The sequence below is a fragment of the Athene noctua genome, chromosome 3 (assembly GCF_965140245.1).
Source record: "Athene noctua chromosome 3, bAthNoc1.hap1.1, whole genome shotgun sequence".
Classification (NCBI taxonomy): Eukaryota; Metazoa; Chordata; class Aves; order Strigiformes; family Strigidae; genus Athene; species Athene noctua.
Genome location: NC_134039.1, coordinates 46,954,325 through 46,977,494, shown reverse-complemented (window position 1 = coordinate 46,977,494; position 23,170 = coordinate 46,954,325). Strand labels below are relative to the sequence as shown.

At 35.6% G+C, this 23,170-nt stretch overlaps 1 protein-coding gene across 3 annotated transcripts in view; it reads left to right on the top strand.

The window, feature by feature from the left end:
- The window catches only part of TBC1D15 (TBC1 domain family member 15), a 33,543-nt gene extending 10,949 nt beyond the window's left edge, over positions 1 to 22,594 (top strand). For all 3 annotated transcript variants that reach the window (XM_074902854.1, XM_074902856.1, XM_074902855.1), the window contains 14 exons: positions 71 to 209; positions 1,791 to 2,001; positions 6,425 to 6,527; positions 7,502 to 7,699; positions 9,267 to 9,395; positions 11,300 to 11,403; positions 11,699 to 11,793; positions 13,210 to 13,326; positions 16,096 to 16,196; positions 16,900 to 16,999; positions 17,330 to 17,427; positions 20,773 to 20,889; positions 21,452 to 21,538; positions 22,236 to 22,594. In XM_074902854.1, coding sequence (XP_074758955.1) covers positions 71 to 209; positions 1,791 to 2,001; positions 6,425 to 6,527; positions 7,502 to 7,699; positions 9,267 to 9,395; positions 11,300 to 11,403; positions 11,699 to 11,793; positions 13,210 to 13,326; positions 16,096 to 16,196; positions 16,900 to 16,999; positions 17,330 to 17,427; positions 20,773 to 20,889; positions 21,452 to 21,538; positions 22,236 to 22,442 — 1,806 coding nt within the window. In that variant the 3' untranslated portion in view covers positions 22,443 to 22,594. The remainder of the gene's footprint in view (positions 1 to 70; positions 210 to 1,790; positions 2,002 to 6,424; positions 6,528 to 7,501; positions 7,700 to 9,266; positions 9,396 to 11,299; positions 11,404 to 11,698; positions 11,794 to 13,209; positions 13,327 to 16,095; positions 16,197 to 16,899; positions 17,000 to 17,329; positions 17,428 to 20,772; positions 20,890 to 21,451; positions 21,539 to 22,235) is intronic.
- The last annotated feature ends 576 nt before the right edge of the window (positions 22,595 to 23,170 follow it).

Sequence of the window (23,170 nt, the reverse complement as noted above, 5' to 3'; positions counted from 1 at the left end):
GAACTTAAGAAACTAGCTCAATTTTCATGCCTTGTGTTTTTTGATAGTTGCTCTTTTTTTTTAAACTCAGGATTCCAGTTCTGTTGTGGAGTGGACTCAAACTCCTAAAGAAAAGTGTTCCCGAGGAGCAGACCGTCCAAGCAGTTATGAAGCAGAATGGGACATGGTCACCACAGTCTCCTTTAAAAAGAAACCTCATTCAAATGGAGGTACTTAAAACAAAAAAACCCCACAATTATTTTCTGTTTTTTTCCTCATGGTAACTTGTAACTGAAGAATTGCCTTTTAGATCAGTAAAATGGATTTTATAAGGAATTGTAAAGCTGGCAGTTGTTTGTGGTAAGAGGTGAATCTCTGGGTGTGGAAAAAAATTCAGAATGGAATAGCTGCCATCTGCCTCCAATCTATTTTTTTTTTCTTTAAATTACTAGAGAATTGTATTGAAAATAAATGCTAAATCTAACTTCTTGCTGTGACAATCATTAGATGATGCTGCAGTTCCATCTGCATTAGCCTCTTGCATTCTTTTAAACAAATGGAATTTGAACTAAATGTTGTGTTAGGAAAATGAAAAAATAAGTGGTTTACTAAAATGCCTTTCCATACTGAAACAGCAGGGGGAGATGGAATATACAATTATGTGGTACATGAGTCTTTTTTTATATGATGTTCTACAGCAAATTAATTTTATAGTTACATCATTTTTGTAACAGTGTCTCAGTAGAGATGTTGTGGAAAAAAAAAAAGTGGAGGAGAAAGGACAATGATTGTCAAATAATCTTTTTTTTTTTTTTCTCTGATTCTCCCCTAGTATTTATCTTTATAATACTTGTTTTCCCTGTATTATTTCTCAGCCTATAACTGGGGACTGTTGTGCTTGTTTCATCATATCTGTGATGGTTTTAAATGTCATGTATCAGTGTAGGGTTTGTATTTAAGATTATGAATGCTTTAGGGTAAAGCACAGTCCTTGCTTCTAGAATACTGTGTTTGAGAGTTTTTAGTGCTATCGTGATACAAAGCTAAAAGCAGCATCTCTGGCATAGGGTGGTTTATTACAGCAGTGGTTTGTATTGACTTTTCATCCTGGGGCCTTGGAGTACAACTTCAACCAATGTGAGTGTCAGTGAGCACTACTGACTTGCATTATGCCCTTTGACACTTCTTGTTCCCAGTTCCTGTAATTTGATGGGGATGGGCCAGGGAGCGTGCCTGATTCCCTCCAGGCATGCTGGCAATTTTATGTCCTCTGGTGAAATAAAATGTAATCCCTCCTCTTGGAATGTGTACAGTCATGCCCAGTGTGTATACACGCTTGCACAGCATGGGAGAGGGTGATGGGTGGGGAGACTTTAAATTGCTTCACCCTTATTGTGATAGCAGTCTTGGAACACATGGCTAATACTGTGTGCAATATATGGCTTCCAGTATTGTAATGTATATCACATTTAGTTTGTTTAAGTAGTACTGCACGGTAGGGTTGCTGGTGGGATTCAGCTTGCTGAAATTTGGTGCAGCAACTAAGCATTTAACTGCTGGATCACTTAAACTGTAGGCAGAGCTTTAGGGGAGCAATCTAATGGACTTACTCATTATTTTAGAAGTCTGTAGAAGATGAGGAAGCACAAAGAGTAATCCAAGAATAGTAGTTACAGTAGTTATGGTGCACATTTTGTTATCAGAACCAGTGCTGGGTTTTGTGATTTGTTTTTTTTAGGAACAGTGACAGATATGATGCATTGCTAACACTGGAAGTCAAACTAAAATCATGTGGTAATTTTGTTTTTAAGATGCTACAACTCATGCAAATGGAGAAAGCAAGTGGTCGTTCCTGTTCAGTTTGACAGATCTGAAATCAATCAAACAAAACAAAGAAGGCATGGGATGGTCTTATTTGGTGTTCTGTCTGAAGGATGACGTGAAGCTTCCAGCTCTTCACTTTCATCATGGAGATAGCAAACTATTAATTAAATGCCTTGAAAAGCATGTTGTGCTAAATGAGTAAGTATTAGGCAACTCTTAGTTCTGATTTAAAATATGGATTATTGTTTACTTTTTTAATTCTGTAATGAATTTCAGATTAATGCTTCCTGATGTATTTTCTCTTCCCTTGTTTATTGGTAGAATCAATTTTCAAGGTGTCCGAAACTGAAACTTCACGTACACACTGGGATGTAGACTGAAGTTTTAAAATTGTTGGATCTGTTCATGAAATAGTTTAGAACTGGTTGAAGTGTTATTAGCTCTGTAATACCTCAGTAGCTTCCTCTGGTGGGTACAGAAACTTCTCATGAATGCTCAGTGTAAAGTCAAATCCTTCATGAACCACTTCTGTCAAGATGTGGTGTTGGAGTCCGTGATAAGCAGAAGTGAACTGCTTGGAGAAGGTAGCATGGTCAATGTGACCTGTTGGTGAAATGGTACTGGCTGTAGCATTGTATGCAAGCTTTTTAAGGGGAAAATTCAAGACCAATGGAGAGGCTATTAGGGTGACAAGATAAAGGTGTAAGAATGTTCTTGGTACAACTGTAGACAAGGAAATCCTGGATGACAACTTAATCTTAAATCCTGAGGATTTTTTTCTCTAGGTTCCCTTCGAATTCTTCCTTAAACCTCCTTCATTTCTTTTTGTAATTTCACTACTTCTGCAGGCATGGGGGATTATTATTGTCCTGCCATCCCCTTGCCTCCCTCCCCTCTTTCCCCCCAATGAAATTTTTCCTTTTTGAGCGTATTGCTCTGTGTTTTATTTTCGGATTAGTTGCTGGTAGGCTAGGGCAGATTTTTGAGGCAACTGATGTAGAAAACACTGGAAAAACACCTGTGTTGTATGGTGAGTTGTTGAAAGCCTTATACCCCATCTATGTGTGATCTGTTGCCTGTGTACTGCAGAAATTTATTTCAAATTTTCTAACTAATTCCCATAATGTGTATTTAACAAACAGGACCAAGTTCTAAGGAGGCATAGAGAGTACATTTGACAGTGTAAAAAACTGGTTTGCATTGACTTAATCAAAACTTTGTTCTTGTGATTAACCGTCAACTAGAAACTTTAAAATTTTAGATGAATATTTTCCCTTATGCCTTCTTTCCAGTTAGTCCACTTGAGGCTTTAACAAAAACAATCTAAATCTGATGAGCTAATGCTGCTTGTTTTTTTAACTGCCACTATTTAAAAAGCTTATTATTTGAATATGTGTATGTGTGTCTCTGTGCAGTAAGCAACAAGACAGTTGATAACTAAAATGCAGTACTGGAGCTACAGATCTGTAGCTATGCTTGCATTAATTTTGATGGAGTTAGGTGTATTTAATATTGAGACACCTAGACTAAGCTTATTTTAAAATATTTCATATTTTTTGCTCAAAAGTGTAAAATATTTACAGGAAGATACTGCTCTGCTATGTAACAAGTTATTTTGTCTTTTTATATTCAGGAAGTTTTTTGTATCTTTTGACTTCATGGTTGAAAATTTTTTTAAAAGAAACAGGTACCTGAACTAACATACTGGAATACCTTAGACCATATTATGAAGTTGGACAGTTAACCTCCTGTAAGTCAGACATCTAGGTTCTGTCCAGCGTTTAGTTGTCAGTTTGTTACTGTGCATAATGTTAGACAGTTTGTGTTGCTAACAGGCATTATTTCTGGTTTTGTTGAGTCATGTGCTGCAAATAATTATACTTCACATTGCTATGTAAAAGTAGTGCTTACTGGTGAGTCACTGAATGAAAATGAAATAGGTAGTGGTTTTGGTTCCTTTTTCAAACAGTGTCTCTTTCAAATAGCTTGCAGTAAGTGAGTGGGCATTTACCACACTTCCTTTATTTGATCTAATGGATTCTTAGTTCTTGTGCTTTCTAGCCTCTTGCGAGGTGATGTGGCATTCCTCTTGGGACAGTGCAAAACAGTAGCTGTTGGGGGCGATGGGGGGGAACTCTGTGAAAAGAGGCAGTCATGCCTTTGTGTCTGGGCAGTGGTGTAGGGTTTGTGCAGTCTGACCCAGTAGCTGTGCACTGGGATGTCCAGGAACGCTTACCAGATGGAGTTCCCTGATAAAGTTAGACAGGCAAACTTGTGATATTCAAACATTCTGGATGTGCTGAGCTGTGTAGTACTGCTACCTCAAATAGTTCTAAGTGTTGATGAATGCAACAACAGATACTTTAGGAACTAAAGCAGAAGGGTGAGGCAGCTATGGAAATTAAATTTGAATAAAGTTAAACATTGAGCTGAGCAGGAACTTCCAGTTTTAGTTTTCTTACTTAGATTCTTCTCTTCCAGTTAAGGTCTGCTTCTGGCACCAAATTCTTTTCTGTGGTCTAGTCATGAATTGTGATGATTTTTTTATTAAGGAAAAAGAACAAATATGCTGCATAAGTTGTGGAAATGGCAGATTTCATTTCTCTTGTTTCCTAATGGTTATTTATGCTTTGGTACATGGTGTATCTAAGCTCACAACCTCTTTTAGGAAAGGATGTTTACTCAGCTTTCTGGATGCCACAAGGAAATACTTGGCAGCATAATTACTTGTTATCCCAACCTCTAGTTTATAATACATGGGATCTTGATGTTAAGGCAAATTTAGCTTTTCTTTGAAATATCTGTCATAGGTATTTTTTCCCTCTGTTCCTGTTAAATCAAAAGTTTTTGCCCTTTTCTGACACCATTTCTTATAAAACGTCACGTCATTGCTGAAATCAGTGTGTGTGAAGTGGCTAAACTTGAACAAAATGTTTGTAATTTGTCACTTTAAAGATTTTGTGTTTCCTAGTTCGGTGGCACCAGCCTAATATTGAGAGAAAACAGTGTGTACAGACAACACTTTCTAACTTGCAAGATTATGAGTAAGTGTAATAAAGTGACTAGCTCACAAATTTGTTTTGAAGATTACTCCAGTAGCTGCTGATACCCAACGGGCTGTCCAGAGAGACTGTTTAATTAAAATGGAGATATGGTACAAAGTTTTCATTCTTTTAGTTAAGGGAAACATAATACATGACTCAGCCTTTGTCCTTGTACCGTTTTTTAACAAAAGCCAATTGAGCTTCATTAACCATTGCTGCCTCAAAACTATGACTGTGATGTCTGGCTGTCTCAAAATGAGATCTCTTGTTGCATTTCATATCCGTCAGTGTTAAGAGTGTTCTGTCCTGTTGGAATGGAAGAGAGATAAGGCATATTAAAGTTCTTATCTTTGACTTTAATAACACGGTGGATGATGCAGGTACTAATAAAAATAAAAGTAATTTTTCTTTCAAAGACTAGAAGTAGTGGATTTAAACTTTGGGAGAGAGCAGTAGAGAGGTATCTTATAAATGTATGTGATGTATGAGAGTCAGATGACAAAGTGCTTGACTTTCTTCTGCCTAGCTACCAACTCTGAGGCTTGAACATCAGACTGTCTTCTGGGCTGTTTTCTGTCACATACTGAGCTGCAAATTGGTGATCTAGGAGCTGGTTAATGAATTGATGGGGTAGATGTGCTGGAGGATGGGAGAAGATGGGATGTTGCAGGAGAGGGAGTGAGAGCAAAAGGACAGACTAAATGCTAGGAGCAGCACAGTTCCACTGTCTTCATTGTTACTGTTTTCATATGCCTGTGCAAGCCTGTCAGAGAAGCAAATGTTATTTTGAAGAACGAGAGTGTACAAATACAGTGAGTTAGGCCAAATTGGGTTTGTGTTCATTTAGCTGTTGGAGTCTACACAGAAATACATTTGCAGGTCTGTACTGAGATGGTTCTGTTTCACAATACAATGGCTGTGGTGTTTTTTAAGCTCCTGTCAGTATGAATCTTAGAATTCTTCTGACAGTAGCTGTTGTAATACTGTTGGTTTGAAATTTGTTAATGTGCTTTCATACATTGAAAAACAGTTTGTATTCCTTTATGTAATGTTTTACAGTGTATCTTAATATAGGATTTACTAATTGGTAGACAGAATTCCTTAACTGTATGTGGTGACACAGGCTCTTTTCGCTTCCCCTGTTATGTTAAAGGAGTGTCAGTGTATATTGTGTTGAGGCTGACCACGTCTCCCTAAATTTTCTTTGCTGTGTCACCTCTTTTTTTTGGTCTGTTTTCATAAACAGAAAACTATAGTTGAAGAAAACTTTATTTACATGTGGGTGACAAAAGGTACCTTCCAGAGGAATTTCTCAAAAGGATGATTATTTTTTCAAAGAATGAAAGAGTATGATTCAGAATGAGTATGATGATGACTAGTATTTTGAAAAATTAAAGTCCTGTCTTGTAGTGTGTTAGCTTGGGAACTTGTGCTAAGAACTAAGAGTGATCTTGCATCAAACCTGTCTTCTTTGCACAAAACCTGAAATGTGACTTTAAAAATCAGTAAACATTCTAAAAACATTTTCAGGGAAAACTGGTGGTACTTACAGAAACCCTTTTTAAATTTTATTGCAGATCTCCACAGGATAAACGGATTCTTCTTGTGAATTCTCAGAACAAGTCTCTGTCCCAATCTTTTGAAAATCTCTTTGATGAACCATCATATGGCTTATTACAAGTACGTATTATCTTAGAATTTTTTATTCTGAAGACATTTATTAAAAAAACCCGCCCTACCATGTCACACAAATATTCCCTGAATCATTGCCATTGTAGAAGCATTGATTGTATCCTATAACAAATGCTTACTATAGAAAGTACACTTACTTACCAGTTGCTTTCTGTGTTCTAATAATTCTTAACTTCCCCATGGTACTATTTCAAACCTATTCATGTTAATGTTATCTGTGATTCTATACATTTGGGTACAGATAATTTTAGAAAGGAGAAGAAGGAAAAAATTTTAGGAGTTACCAGAACATATTAATTAGGATTTTCTAAATTTTCCTTGACTAAATATTCTTTTCCTTAATATTTTCTGACACTTTGGAAGGGATGCTGAAAATAGAGCAGCAAAGAGTGCAATATTGTCTAAAAGAGGTGTGGTTTTTATGCTAAAACTGCTTATCATTTGGTACGGTTTGTGGTCTCGTGAAAGTCGCAAAATTTCCAGTTACTTGAATGAGGCCAGAGATTTGACCTACTGATTTCTTTAATTAAAGAAAAACTTCGAGTGAATTACGTTAGTTTCTGGACTTAGTTGATAAGTTTTGTGTGAGATTCCTAGCAGAGGATGTGATGATTCAAGATGTGTTTTTTCTATTAAGGTAGAGAAGCAAGTAATAAGGAAGATGTTTTGTGACATTAATCACTAGAAAGTAAACAGTAGATCTGATCTACTTCTATATGCAGGTCAAGCTTACTAAGCACACTGCTATCTGATCTTTCAAATCAATCAATAGTAGTATTGTAATACTTAAGATACCTTTTAAAAATCATATAGTGAATGTACTGTATCAAACTAGTGATACATGAAACTCCAGTGACTTTGAGATCTATAATACCTTTCCTGTTGTTTTGCTTTCTTCGAGTACAAGAATTCCAAATAATCTGTTTTTTTGTATGTTACTTGTTTTTCTTGTTATAACACAGAAATTGAAGAAAGATCCATACACAGTAACAATGGGGAGATTTTCCAAAGTCACAAACTACATTTTTGACAGTTTCCGTTTAAGTGACCCTTCAAGTCAAAGGCGACCACCATCAGAAATGGCAGACTTTCTCAATGATGCTATTCCAGGGCTGAAGATAAATCAGCAGGAAGAACCAGGATTTGAAGTCATTACGCGAGTGAGTGTAAATGAATATGATACAGATGCGTTGATTCTTTTTATGCAGACCTTTAAAGGCAAGGTAGGACTTGAAGCTCGGTGAGTTACACTGTTTATGTTTGGCGATTTTGGCATATGCTGCCCTACCATTTGATCAGAGAGTAAGATCATCATCAACCTCTTATAGAAAATGCTGGTTTTATGCACGCCAATATAAGTTTTGCTTTGAAAGTAAGTTCACCAGTACTGGAATGGTGATTATCGTTATCTTAGGCTTACTACCCTGAAAAGTGACCCGTTTCATGTTTAGTGTTTCTTCTGTGGTCAGATAGAGCTATGTTAAGTAAAAGTGGGGTATGCAGATTAGCAACAAACTTTCTTGGCTAATCACTTTATCATTTTGGTTTGATTTAAGAGGGCCAAAAAGATTAAAACAAAGTATTTAATTGGATGATTAATGTCTAGGCTGTATAAATATACAGATTTATGTATGACTTGAACCAAAGCTAGAATGAGCTTGTAATGGGATTATGAATCACTTTGAGCTCCTGTTGGCATCTTACAGATTGGTAGAAGTAGTTTATTTTTAAATGCTTGTGACTAGTGTCTAAGCAGCTGACATGCTTTTAGAGTGTTAAACTGTTTTGAATGTTATTTTTTTCTTGAGTTCAGAATAGTGTTAATATCTTAGCAGTAGATGTATGAACTATGTAATTCTAAGAACTTACTGACTAGCACTTAATTAGTTAATTTATCAGTGAGAAAAAGTATAACAAATGCTACATACTGAAAACAACACTGATCTGTATGTCTTAATCTGGCAAATGCCTTAGGCGCCTTAAGCGTCTAAAGAGTTGAAACACAAATTGACTTGGTGGTTGTCATCATCAGAATATTTTTAGAAAGCAAGGAGTTGCTCTCTGCTGATTTCTGCTGGGCTTAAACATGCAATTTGGGAACTGAGAGAGACTAACCACAAACCGTGAAACTTTGGTGGGTGTTAGGAGTTCTGAAAGCACATACAATCTTGGCTGCTTTTTTTTTTTTTTTTTTTTAAGGGGTGATGTACTTAAATTGATCTTTCAGTTACACTGTGCAGTCTGTGTGGGCATAGCATCTCTGAACCCAAGTAACTTTTCAGTTCTCTCTTAAGATGCACTAATGTGTATCAGGAATGTGCTTTTGCAGTGAAGTTCCCTATTGTCCTTGTTTGCTGTATTGCACATACCTAATACACTTCCAGTTGCATGGAGGCTTTTAGACCATGGGAAGCTAGCTCAGGTGTTTGTGAGGGTAGAAGGTTAAGACACACATACACACTCCTCTAAAATCTGAAATATTGATGTCTGTACCCAGATCTTCAGCACAGAGTGTCTTGCTCTAAAGATCTGCATGTGTTGGTCCACACTACTTGCTAATGTGGTCACAGCTTTAGATCCTTAGAGTTGCTCACTGAGGTATTCACATGTGAAAATGTAGTTGCACTGAATATAAGAAACTGACAGGCTTAGTACTGTTTGTGCAGTTGTTTAAAACTACTGAAGCACTTCACTGGGATTCATATAACATATTTGTGTATTTTTCAGATTGATCTAGGAAAACAGCCTGAAGTTAGTAGAAGAGAGCCTGTGTCAGCTGAAGAATGGGCTAAGAATATGGATTCTGAAGGAAGAATTTTAAATGTCGACTACATAAAGCAATTGATATTCAAAGGGGTAACTTGTTTTTCTGAAGTCAGCAAGACCTATGGCTTGATTCTCACCTCCTCTTTGTTTCCTTCCCAAACCATGTTTATGTTGTTTTCAGTATACTTGTAATGCTTCATTGCAGGACTTTGAGCATGAGACAGTCAGTATTACTGGAGAAGCTTCATAAAGCATGATTTCATGCTAATCAAATACCTCAGCAGTCTTGCAAACAGACAAGGTGCTCTACAAGGGGAGAGGTCGTGTGGTGTCTGGCTTAAGTGAATGAGTTGAAAACACAAAAGGCTTATGTGATAAAGAAGAGAAATCAAAGTGCCTTTCAGGAGAATATCAGTGCTTCAGTGTTAGGGTATTGGGTTTATTCTTTTCTTTTTGAGCGTTTTTTCTTACCTTTCTCCAACAAAAGCTTCTCTTCTTTGCCCAGCAGTTTGCCTGGATTTGGCCTTCATCAGAGCAGTCCTAAACACCTTCTCTGATATTTTTGATCGGACTGAGGGTTTTTCCAATATGAATGTGAATTTAGTCTCAATGATGGAAATTTTGAAAGCTTTGGTTATGTCCCATAGCTGTTCTACCTAATGTTACTTTAATATTTCCTTTTTTTTTTTTTTTTGGTGGGAATCCAGCTGCCTTAATGCATTCTCTGTGTACCTGTTTATGCATGTTTGCAAACACGCAGTCTTGCATTCTTGGAGTGTGAGCAGAAGTAGAGGATGATAACTGATATTATACTTTCTTTAAAGACCTGTGTATATTAAGTAATGTACCATGAAGCGGGTAGAGTGGAACTGAGGCCTTTTTCAGTTTCTGTGACTGTTCTTTAATATACCTGTGCCCAAGGTGCCCAATTAAGGACACTTCTGCAATGAGAATTACTACAATCCTTTTCTTCCAGTAGCCCATTACCCTGTCATTTCTGTTGTCTGTTGCCAGAGGAGTGAGCACTTGGTGTTATTTATGATTCAAGATCCCAATAACTTCCAGTACGTTAAGTGCAGATGCTCATTAAAGAAAGAAAAAAAGTTAAAATGCCTCTCTTAAACTGTTTGCCTGTTACTGGAAAAGTTCCAGTTGCTACTTGTTTTTGCAGTGGTTGATGCTATTTGCTTGCCTTAATCTAATGGTAAATGAAGAAATATAGTGAGGAATCAAGCTGACATTGGACTGGTAAACTGGGGAGTCTGATGGCAGAAGTGCTTTATTTTCATGACTATACTGCAGGGGTTGAAAGAAACTCTTTTGATGAGAGTGGGATATGATTCAGCTAGTATATTTGTCATCTGCAAATGATGAGCATTACTTACAAAGATTTCTGACAAGTGGTGTCCTTGAGTGGACCCTAGTATTTTTGATTGCTTGGAAGATTCTTCTGCATGTTGGCCATGTCTCGTTAGATGAAAATATTCATTAAAAATAAATAAATAAATGGAAGTCTAGTCCTCAAGATCAGTTTGTGGTGAGACCAGAAGTTTGGCAGTTAAACAGCATGATTAAATATGTTTATAAGTATATATTTAAATTGTATATATATGATGTTCATATGTATATATTTAAATATATAAGTTTTAAAGGTACTTCTTTGCATTTTAAAGCTTCTGTGATGCCCAGAAAGTTTTTATTTCCAGCAGTGAAGCAAAAATATAGGAAGAAAAATCTTTTGTAGTTTCTTTTTCATCCTGTGAGGATGAATCCAGTGTTTCTGCAGTTTTCTGTTTAAGCATATTCTCTTCCTCCTGTTTCCTTCAAGTGTGATACCTAGTTAGCAGATAAGATCTGGCTTCAGCATAAAAATAAGCTTCCTTAAAAGAGAATTTTTATGAGTTTTTACTTTAAGTGTTGTATCACTATAGGAACATTTCCTCACAAAATTGAGATAATCTTCTTGTTAATGTTTCATATCCATTTTTCCCTAGGGTCTCTGCCATACTTTAAGAAAAGAGGCATGGAAATTTCTTTTGGGGTATTTTCCTTGGAATAGCACTAAAGAAGAAAGAGCAAATCTACAAAGAAGGAAAACGTGAGTACAGTGGGGGTTTTGTTACAAAATAAATTTAATAGCTGCTTTTTTCTTAAGGCATATAGTGATGTAGAAAGTGTTTTGGAAGCTTGAAAGACAGCTGCTAAGGATTGTTGAATGCAAAGAAGTGTGTGAGATGTTCTTAATGATTGTTATACTAAAGTAAAAATATATAAACAAGGGTGGTGTTATCCCATTTATGACAAACAAATGGAATGAATGAGTGCTTAAATAAAAAAGGAAGAAATTTAATAATTGAGCATGTTTTGGTTTCAAAATTATCTTTCTTCTGCAGGGATGAATATTTCAGGATGAAACTGCAGTGGAAATCTGTCAGTGAGGAACAGGAAAAACGAAACTCAAGATTAAGAGATTACCGGAGTCTTATAGGTAAATTTAGATTTAGAAACATACCTAAGTGTACAAATTCACACATTTTTCCAATTCAATATGAAGTTGAAAAAATTAACCTTTTGAGTAACCTACATGAAGAATCGCTAAGAACATGTTGCTGTTTTCAGAGGTGTCTAAACTTTGTTACATACTCAATACTAAAACTCTCTTAACCACAGTAATTCATAGCTTTATGTGTTAGTGTTACAGAGCGGCTGGATTTTTTAACTTCCTTAAAATACCAAAAGGATCTTTATTTCATTATGTAATTTCACTGGGAGTGTCGTTAAAATAATGACATACAATAAAAATGTGAAAATGTGTTCTGTTTATATTTTAAAATTTCTTACAGTGATTTGTATGTGGGCATTCTGACTTGAGGGTGTTTATACCTACTTTCAAAAATTTCATCAAGTTCTGCTGACTATTAGCAGTTTGTATCCTTTGTATCCCGTATCTTTGGTAGTAAGATTTGGGCACCAATGTTTGGGATTGCTAAAGTTATTTCAGGAGACAGGATAAGATTTTTGTGTTATTCTGAGATATGGACTAAATTTATTTCAGTGAGTTATTCAACAGGCAAACTGAAAGGTTTAAGAAAGTTTAATCTTAGTAAGTTAGTAAACATCCTTTTTAGAGCGTATGTGTGTTAACAGGAAAAAAAAATACTCGGAGTTCAGAAGAGGGTGAAGTTTTGTTTCTGTTGAAGCAGTTCTGTTCATTTTTAAGCGTTTAAAATGTAAATGTCAATATTAGTTTATGTTGTGAATAGGTCCAAAATTACAAAATACTCCTTTTATTGAAGTGCAGTCAAAATTTTACTTATTTCAATACACCAATCTTGAATTTCACATTCTTAAAGAGTATGTGTGTGCTTGGTATATTTGAGGCATGAAAATTGACTGTTGAAACAGGCAGTTTCAGCTCACTGTGAGTTACAGGAACTTGTTGAACTGAATTTATAAGCATGCTGCTCTGAACTACACCAGTGTCTTTGAGCTGATCATGTGGTAACTTTCCTACTATGGCTTATGCTGCATTGCATAAGTATTCATAAACAGCATTGCATAGCTGAATCACATAAAATTGTTCTTAATCCTGTAAGTGTTAAAACATTTTCACTGAATTATAATATAAGCAGGAATTTTTCCTTAGGAAGTATTAACAAAAAAAGGCAAAAAGCTTTGAAATCTGTCTATAAGCAAATCCTTTTATTGCAGACAGGAAGGATTTTCTTTCTTTTAAAATATTATTTATTTTGAAATTATATTCAGTTATGCAGTTGTCTTAAACACTTCAAAGCTTTGCAAGAGTATTTGAGGAAAAAAGCAGCTTAAACACTCTGAGTTCATTTGATGCTGGCTTTGTAGAACTTGTCTTGAAAATGTTTTTAAATCTGGACTGTTTTCTTAGAAAAAGATGTAAACAGGACAGATAGAACAAATAAATTCTACGAAGGTGAAGATAATCCAGGATTGATTTTACTTCATGATATTTTGATGACCTATTGCATGTATGACTTTGACTTAGGTAAGTTGTGTTCCTTTGAATGTAGAAGCCTTTTAAGTTTCTGATATGTGGCTTTGCTTGTGTTAAAGCCTGTTAATACAACTGAACTTGTATTGATTACAATGCTTTTTGTAAATGTCAAGATTTATATTTTAATAATGTAGATAACTATGTTCACTTTCTCATCCTATTTCTTCCTGTCTTCTATCTGATGATTATCACAGGCATCTGAATTCATCAGCTGAGGTGGGATTGGGAATGAAGTGGCACTTTGTCTTCACCATAGCCTTACTGTTGTGTTTTTGATGGGTTTTTTGTTGTTGTTGGGTTTGTTTGGGTTTTGGGGTGGTTGGTTGTTTTTTTTCTTTAGATTTTTTTCAGAGTATTAAATGGGTTTGGGTTTTTAGAACTTGAGTGTAATATCCATTTTTAAGAGTGATATATCAATAAAAATGATAAACCAGCTGCCACTGCTGTAATTAAAGTTCAGCATGCTGAACCAGCTGTTTGTAAACATGAGTGTTCTTATGAATACTTTAAAAGCTGGTTCTTGAGGAGTACACTTAACAGTCTGTCAAAAATTACACTTTAGTGTATGCATCTGTTGCAGAAGGAAGAGCATATGATGTCTTGCGTTAATCACAGTGTATATGAGATGTCTAAGCCTTCGCTTTTTTTAATTGTCTTGGAAGAGAGGGAGGGAAAAGATAATTCTAGCTGGTTCCTCCCTTCACCCCTGGCATGACATTTGGCTGTTGTGTACTTGGGTTGGTTATTTTTTTAATTTAGTCTCAGAAAAGTGTTGGGATTCTAAAAGCCCACTTGGTGCCAGATTTTGAAGGCAAAAAGTAGGAATGAATCTTTAATCACTGGTAAACTTGCTGCAGAGTTGTAGTACTTGCCAGCTTTTGTTCTTTGTCAAGTCTGTGGAGAGACTTGATCTTTGGCTTGAAAAACAAGGGAAAACCTAAAACTGATAGAGACTTAAACATGTAGGTCTGTTTCACGTGTTTCCACCTTCAATCCTCGTTAATGCACAGTGACATATAAGTGAAGTTAAAGCACATTCACCACCCACTCTATTAAAAGCATTGTTTAGATGGCTTAAATGTACGCAGTTGGTAAGTCTTCTGTTTTATAATCAAGCAAGAATAATGAAAATATAGTACATTTGATATTGTATCTGTGCAAGGCCTCTAAGCTACTTAAGACATTGGTACAATACTGCTCTTAATCATTTGTCAGCAGCTTTGTAGAGGTCTGAAAAATGCCACAAAATGCTGGATAGGGGAGGGGACAGAACAGCTGTTAATACAACATTTTTCTGAATGAATTCCTCAAGTCTGCATTAATGAAACTGATTTTATTCTTTAAGAGACTTTTAAACTGTCTTGAACAGTTTCTCTGCATTCATTTTAAATTGACTATAGTATTAAATGTGTAGGGAATAATTTTTTTCTTTTGACCTTTTAAATATTTACCTTTTTTCTGTTCCTTGTTCTGATAAGAAACAGGTTTCGTATTTTCAGTCATTGACTCCAATCCTCTTTTTCGGTTATTCAGTTACAATTACATCATTAAGAAATGAAATCAGCCAAGCTTGAGTCTGAGAAATGTCATGTTGAACCAATAACTGATGATAGACATACACATAAATCATGTTCTCCCTTACTTAGTGAGGTAGATAGGCTGAGTTGAGCATCTGTGGTAAGATAGTTAGAAGAGTTGGGAAGAAGGGCTCTAAAAATCCTTGTCCTCTTCTTAACTGGGCTGTTAAATAAGGAAACTGGAAGAAGCTATAAACTCTTGAAAATGTTTTGTATACCACTAAATTTTCTAGCTATTTGTAAAAATTATATTCTCTAAAAATGGCTACTTTATTCTCCAGTTGAATGTAAGCTTTTCTTATAAGGCATATGAGTACTTTTTAGGGCATATGAACTTGTTCACCATTTCTGGGCACAGAAACCTAAAGGCAGTTTCCTGAATCAGGTCTAGATATGTGTGTGTTTCATGCTTCTCATAAGCGATACTTTGTTGTTAATAGCCTTCTGTAGTTTGATAGGTAGTAGTCTTTGTTGTTGTTGGCTGCTTGGTTACATAGGTGGTCTGAGTCTTTAAAGTATTTAAAATACTATCCAAGTAGAACAGTCCCTACTTCCCTAAATCCTTAAAGCATATTCAGTGCCAGAAAAAAGAAATGTTAAGTGTGAAATTTTCTTTGTAAAAGCTATTGCACCATATGTTTTCCTGGGATTGAATCTCAACATCTCTTCTTCAAATCTATTTGAAACGAAAATCTTCAGTTGGCAAGGGGGGAGTGGGAAGACATTAAAAGATTTTAAAGTATGGAAGAAAGCAACCATTTACAGGTGGAGAGGAAAATAAATTTGAGTCTGTGTTTGTGATAGTGCAAGTTTATATATTTGATCATTTAAAAAATATCAATATATGCTTCTGAGGTCTAAACTGGAATTTTTTTTACTAAAAATTTATTCTGGTGCTAGCTCAGTTTGCATGTATTTTAACAACTACAAAACCAACACATTTGTTTTATGTTCTTTTTAGACTGGCAGAAACCGCTGTTAAATCTTGTTAGATCTGCTGGATATTGGTTATTATTAATACAAAAATGCCTTTACTGGTGGTTGAGATGGAAAACGATAGTATCTGCACAAACTTTGAATGCAAACATTTGTTTCACTCAGTCATTCAACATACTTGAAGTACTGTGTAACTGCTGAGTTAAAATTCCTATTTGACTTTTTTTTCCCCTTTTTCTCTATCAAGGTTATGTCCAGGGAATGAGTGACTTGCTTTCACCTCTCTTGTATGTTATGGAGAATGAAGTAGATGCCTTTTGGTGCTTTGTATCATACATGGATCAAATGGTAAAATAAGGCTTTTTTAGCCCATGTAACAGATGAGATATGGATAGCATTTGAGATGAATTTTAATTTATAAATTTTATCGGGTTTTTTAAAATTCTTTTGAAGCAATCATGTTTGAAGTCAATATGTTTTTTCTGATTGATACAGCTTCTGGTGGGTTTGTGATACTACTACTGTGCAGTACAGACAAATTCAGCTTTTTGGAGATTCTGAAGTAACTTAGAGCCATCACAGACAAATCTAAATTAATTGGGAGTCCTCTAGCAGGATTTTGTTCGTGATAATGGTTCCCTATCATACTTACTTGGCATTTTTTAAATGCAATTTAGACTTCCCACAAATTAAAGCTTTTATGAATTGTGCACGTGGCAAAACAAAGTGACCGGTATGAGAATAAAAAAAAAGTTGTCATCTTGCTTTGAGTGCAGTGGTGCTGCTTGGAGGTACAGAGCACAGGCTGATTAAAAATATCATGTATTACATACATACAAACACAGTTCACTGCTTTAGTTAAACTTTCAGTAAAAGGCAGACATTTCATTAGATAGATGTACAGTTAAATATCCATCCATATGTTAGATACCTAAAAGGATGAGAACCACTGTTGCAATAACAACTTTTTTAAAAATTAAAAATAGCTGTAAATCTCGAAATTATAATTGAGTTAATAAAAATGACAGTGCTAATATTTTATTCCATCTAGCATCAGAATTTTGAAGAACAGATGCAGGGTATGAAGACACAACTAATTCAGCTGAGTACTTTGCTTCGTTTACTAGACAGTGGATTTTGCAGTTATTTAGGTAGGTGTATTATTCATGCACAATAACTAAAAGAACTTGCTGCATTCTGTGTGCATTGATACCTTTCTGAGTCTTTAAACTTAATTTGTAATTAGTAATGCCTAAAAGATTTCTATAATTCCTCCATGCCTATTGAAAAACAGGGTCATTTTGTTGCTGATTTTAAACATATGCCATCCTCTGGCAAATACCTTTGATTCTGAAAAGGTGCTACCATCTTAAAAATCAATGGTATGACTGTGTAGCTATAAAGTGTGGGTTGTTGTTCCCCTCACCCCTGTTGTCTTAACCAAGTTTGGTGTTTATGAAATGTAACACTCTTATTCCTAGAATCTCAAGACTCAGGCTACCTTTATTTTTGCTTCCGATGGCTTCTTATCAGATTTAAAAGGGAATTTAGTTTTCAAGATATTCTTCGACTCTGGGAGGTAAGAAGACATTTCATCACACAAACTCCAGCAGTTTTTGGACTTTAGAACAAAAAGCATGGATCTTTCTGTAAAGTGATTAATACTCTAATAGGTTTTTTTTTAACTGATTCAGTGCAGTGAGGTGACGACACATTAGCATGTGTTATGTCTTTATAGCCAAAACAACAACTTGGGAAGTTAATGAAAAAATACTTAAAAGAGTTGGTGGGGATAAACTGGCTTTTTCAAAAAAGGTTTGTACAGGATCCTTCAGATGAGGCTGTTAAGTGAAAGTAGTAAGTAGAGAATATCAGTTAATTTTTAACAGAAAAGAGCTTATGCTAGAAGAAATAGCATTTGTCTGTGTGCCTGATCAGTTCCTTGATGTTGGTAGTACTTTATAGATTAAGTGGAATGAAGCACGGGCAGGGTAGTTTTTGTGTTAGCCAAAACCATAAAGAGGATGATGTCAGAAGATCCAGTTAATTTTGATGGTGGGGCCTCATGATGCCAAATAACATAATGTAAAACATCAAAATGTGAAGGTTCTGATAAATCCAGGTTAATGAGACCTTTTTGATTTGAGGATTTTGGGATTAGATGGAGTAATTAAGATGAACTCAAGTTTTTGTTGAACACTTTAATTCTTTGATTCAAGAAGACTGAGAGATGTGTCAACAGTACGGGTTTATTCTCTAAGATGCATTTAACAACAGCACAGTATCCACTGAAAACTCCCAAACGAGGATAAATGTCCAGATGAATAGAAGGAGTATTTTCTAGGAGATAACATTATGTATAGTGCTGGGGAATAGAAAAGTAATGGAAAGAACGGGACTGAGATGCATAAAATTTCTACTGTAATGAAAAAGAATGCTGTTACTGGTATAATGAAAATTAACGTTGATGCTTTTATTCACTTTTTCCACTAATGAAAAAGGAGTTGCATAAAGAGGAGAACCAGTATGTAAAACTGTCTAAAGTAAATATTTTTTAGCTTTTTATCATCAGTTGGTGGAATTTGCTATCACAGTGTATTGAGGTGATATTTTAACTGAAGAAGGCTAAAAAGTTTATGAATAACGTTCATAAATAAGGGAACCAAAATGTATAAAACCAAAACAATTCTCTTATTCCAAGGTATAAATGATAATGATTTTGTAGGGGAAAAAAAAATCACCCATCTCGTTTTCCCCCCTTAGTGTTATGTTGTCTTCTCAGTATTTTTTAAAGACTAATTTTTCTTTTTAATTTGATGACAACAGTATTTTTATTTATATAGTCCCAAGATAGCATGTTTTTTATCATCTCTGCTTTAATGTGTATATGTGCATGCATACAGAAAAGAAACACTATATTTCTAACTCTTAAGTATATTTTTTCTGTCTTAGGAAGACGATGGAAACCTATTGATATATGATAGTCTTATAGGTTCCTTCTAGCACATCATAATGTATGTTTATTGCAGGTATTCAACTTTTTTGCAAGGAGATATGGAATGGAAAAGGGGATATCCTGTTTTCCTTTTTAAAATTAAGGCCCTATGTTTTTATGTGAAAGCTAGTGTCACCTTTGTCACAGTTGAGGTCCAGTATACAATAGTGTTAGTTTTTGTTTTCTTTTTTTCCTGTTCATAGCTATGCAGTTTCATTGGCATCAGTGGAGTGTATATGTGGGATTTACAAAGGCAAGTTATAGGCACAGGAGACCATTTTCCCAGTTGTAGTCAGTAGAGAGAAAGGAACTGCTTTCAGGGTATTTCAGTCTGAGCAAAAATTGCACTCTGACCAAAATTCATGTGCTGTGTAATAGCACATGAATTGAGGGAAGTGATGTTACCCTGTGATGTATTCACTTGCAGAGGGTGGAATGGGAGGAAGGGGAGGTGCCATCTGAGATTCCAGTCCTAAGTTCCAGGACTTCTGGAACTTTTTCTTTCTAATCTATGAATTTCAGCATGTTCTTTTGGATCTCCATTTCTGTCTTCTGAATTGCCCGAACCATTAAGGTAGCATCAGATACTTTTTCCTTGTTCCCACTGGCTTCATGACTTCCAGTGTTTCAAGAAAAGGAATTAAGAAGATTCTTCACTAGTCTGGTTATTAAACATTCACTTTAGAGATGGGAGATACCAATCCTCATCAGCTGGAGTAGAGGCTAAAACCAAGCCCTCCCACTTACTGAGCAAGAGCCATAATAATCAAATTGTGGTAGAAAATGTGGGTGGTTATGGTACAGCAGTGTGTGCGAGGCAGTGCATGTGCTAGAGGGGTGGCATTCTACTTTCAGTGGATGAGACAAATGATGTCATTGCAGTTATTTGCAATGCTGTCCTTTCCACAGAAATATAAATGCAGGTTAAACTGTTCTGTCTGTGGGTGGGATTATTTGCAGTACACTTTAGCTCTTTCAATCTCAAACTCAAGCCAGATGGACAGCATACTGAGCCACTGCTTAGAGGTCCCAAAACCGAGAGCAGTTCAGTCCCTTCTTCACACTGGAGGGACAGACAGTATTACCCAGTAACTTCAGCCAGTTTTTAATCTTTCCTTTGCACAGTGAGCCGTTTCATTCTCAAGATGGTGTAGGAAGACTGGGTAGAAAAGAATCCCAGAAGAAAAAGCCTGTAACAAAATTGCGCAGCTAGCTTACACTTACCTCCAGGGTTATGCTAGTACAACTCAAATAGTATAAAACCAGAATGACATAGTGGTAAGTTACATATATGCTGGTATTGGTTACAGATATTCATGGACGCTGAGGTAGTACGAGAACAAATGAGTCCTTACTTGCATAGCTTTATCAGAAAGAAATAGGAGGAAAAGAGTTATCACACTTAAGTGGTATATTTTTATATTCTTAATTTAAATGCTGTTTTTCTTTAATCCTTTTCCAAGCACTTCGTGATGCTGCTTTTACATACATAAGTTTAAGTGCATGCTCTGCTCCAGACTTTGAAAGGTGTGTCAAAAATGGTAACAAGAAGTATAGATTTTTTTGCAGCTGGTATTAGCAACTGGTGACAGCTGCTGATTTTCCTCAGAGAGGAGAGAATGTGTGTTCTCTCACATCCTTGTTGGTATTTCTGGGGTTTTTTTCCACTCTTGAAGCCAGATCCAGCTTCCACTGAAGTTACAGCTTGAAGCAAGTACTACTTAAAGTAGATATTCCAGTATGATAGCATTAAATTGTAGATATGAAAGTTAAATATTCTGTTAATGCCTGTAAAAAGGCAATCTATATTTTGGTTCAATTTCCCCTGTATCCTGCATTGTCATGGTTCCTCATCTATGTTCTGGTGTAGATCTTTCTTTTCAGAGGAAAAGCATGAGCATTTCAGAAGTGGTTTTTCTATTTTAACAGGTCATGTGGACAGAATTGCCTTGCCAGAATTTTCATCTTCTCCTTTGCTGTGCTATCTTAGAATCTGAGAAACAACAAATAATGGACAAACACTATGGCTTTAATGAAATATTAAAGGTACTGAATTCTTATGCATTATTTAAATACTAACTAACGTTTTTGAGTTAATGCAATACGTTTGTATTTCATGTTGGGGGGGTGTGTGAGGAAAAGGTGTGTGCTGTCTTGTGAAGGGTTAAATGTGAACTGAATGTCCTCTGTGCTTTCAAAATGGTTTATTTGGTGTCTGTGTTTAGTGATAATACCATTATCCAACTGTTCTCCCCTTTAGACTACTGCTTAATATGTTTAATCTTCATTTCTGCTTTTTTTTCTGTAATCTTACTTGTTATCTCTTTGAAAATGTGAGCTGGGAGTACCTAGGGAGGGCTAGGTAGCTTGTCACATTTAGAAGTACCATGGATTCCTCTTGCAGATACTGGATACTGGTGAAAGCCAGCAGTTGCATACTACATCTTTCAGTACCCATTTGTCAAAGCAAGAAAGAGTATGTTTAGCACTTCATAGCTTAAGGGTCAAGCTTATAAGGCGGTACTTATTAGCAGTGCAGTACAGTATTTTACAATAACGTGCATTTACCATTTATCACACTTAGTATTCTTTGCGAATATATTTTCAGCATATCAATGAACTGTCTATGAAAATTGATGTGGAATATATACTCTGCAAAGCAGAAGCAATTTCTATGCAGATGATGAATTGCAAGGTAAAGATATTTTGAATATATCTACTGTGAGCATTTATAGACGGTAAAAGTATGCAGTTGGCTGTAATTGTACATGTATGACTTGTGAAATAGTTGACTAAATGCTATGATAAAGGATGTGCTGTATCTAGAGAGCACCTATTTTCTAAAGGTCTATAAGCAAGAGTGATTAATTTTAAAGGGTAATATTGTTCACTGGGGGAAAGCTGGATTGTGCCCTTTTGGTCATGATTTCTTAACTCTTACTAAATAACCTCAGTACAAGTAATTTGGTGTTCAGTGTGCTTGAGGAAGATGAGGTGAAAGGTGCACTGCACTGAAAGCATACCGGACTTAGTAGGCAGAAACTGATGGTTCACTCAATAAAACTAATTTCAGTAGCACGAAGTGTAATTGTAGTAGTTGTTTAGACTTTTATTTTTGTAATGAGAATTATATTGTCAATCAGGAGTTGAATCCTGAGCCTGTCCTTTCTGCCATCTTTTTGAAAAGCAGATACAGAAAATAGTAACTTTAATGGAACTGATGCTGAGAGAGATGCTTTCAGTACAGCTAAATTCAAATGAAAAATTACTTGCGGGGGTGGGGGCGAGGTCGGTTCATGACGGGGATGGGACATGGATGACCTTCTTGCTGACTTTTTCCATTTAATTACAGTGATTTTTAATGTTTCTGTTTTTCCCTTCCTCCTTTCTAGGAATTGCCTCAAGCAGTTAGTGAGATCCTGGGGATAGAAAGCAGTTCTGTAACACCAGATTCAGATACTGGAGAGGATGAAAGTGGAGCTGTGTTGAGTTGTCCTACATCATTATACCAGAGTATCTCAACACCTGTAACTGCTGCCAATGGAACGAGAGACAGCACTCAACAGATGTCTGAAACGCAGAGCTTGACACCTGCGTAATTACAGTTGGTTAAATTGAAGAAAGACTTTTACTGAGCACGTTTTTTTCAAGCACTTGAGAGATGGATATTTAAATTCGGTGTTGATTAAGCTTTAAGGTTGGAAAGAAAATCTGTACTGTAATGCTCTTGCATTAAAGCTTTACAACATGACTCAACTATTTTTGTAGTTTCTTCTACCAAAATAGCCTTTTGTTTTCAATAACATTCCTTAATATTTTTGTAGCCAAGTGCATTTTCTTTTTGCTGGTGAACTGGAAATGGATGGTGATTAAGAATGAATTTGAAAACTATGCAGTGCTGAGCTTTCACACATATTGATCTAAGACAGTGTGGAGCTCTTTGATTTGAGCAAATTCACAACGGGCCAGCTGAAGCTGCTGTACAAAATTTTCAAGCTGAAGAGATGCTGATGTGTTAAAGAAGGATTGTTTTGTAAATGAATGGGTTTCCCTATCTCAAATGTTTACAAAAATACTTCTAAGTATTTGTTGCTGGTTGAATGTAGATTTGAAATGGACATTTATACTTACACAGTTTAATGTCCAAATACTGAATTTTGTGTAACTGGGAGCGGACGAACAGTATATTTTTACATTAACATACCTTCACTTTATATATGTATATTTACACACATACACACACTATACACACACTATACATACAAATGTTTGTGAATACTAAAAAGGATATTAATATTTTCAATATCTGAATAAATTTGACTGTTCA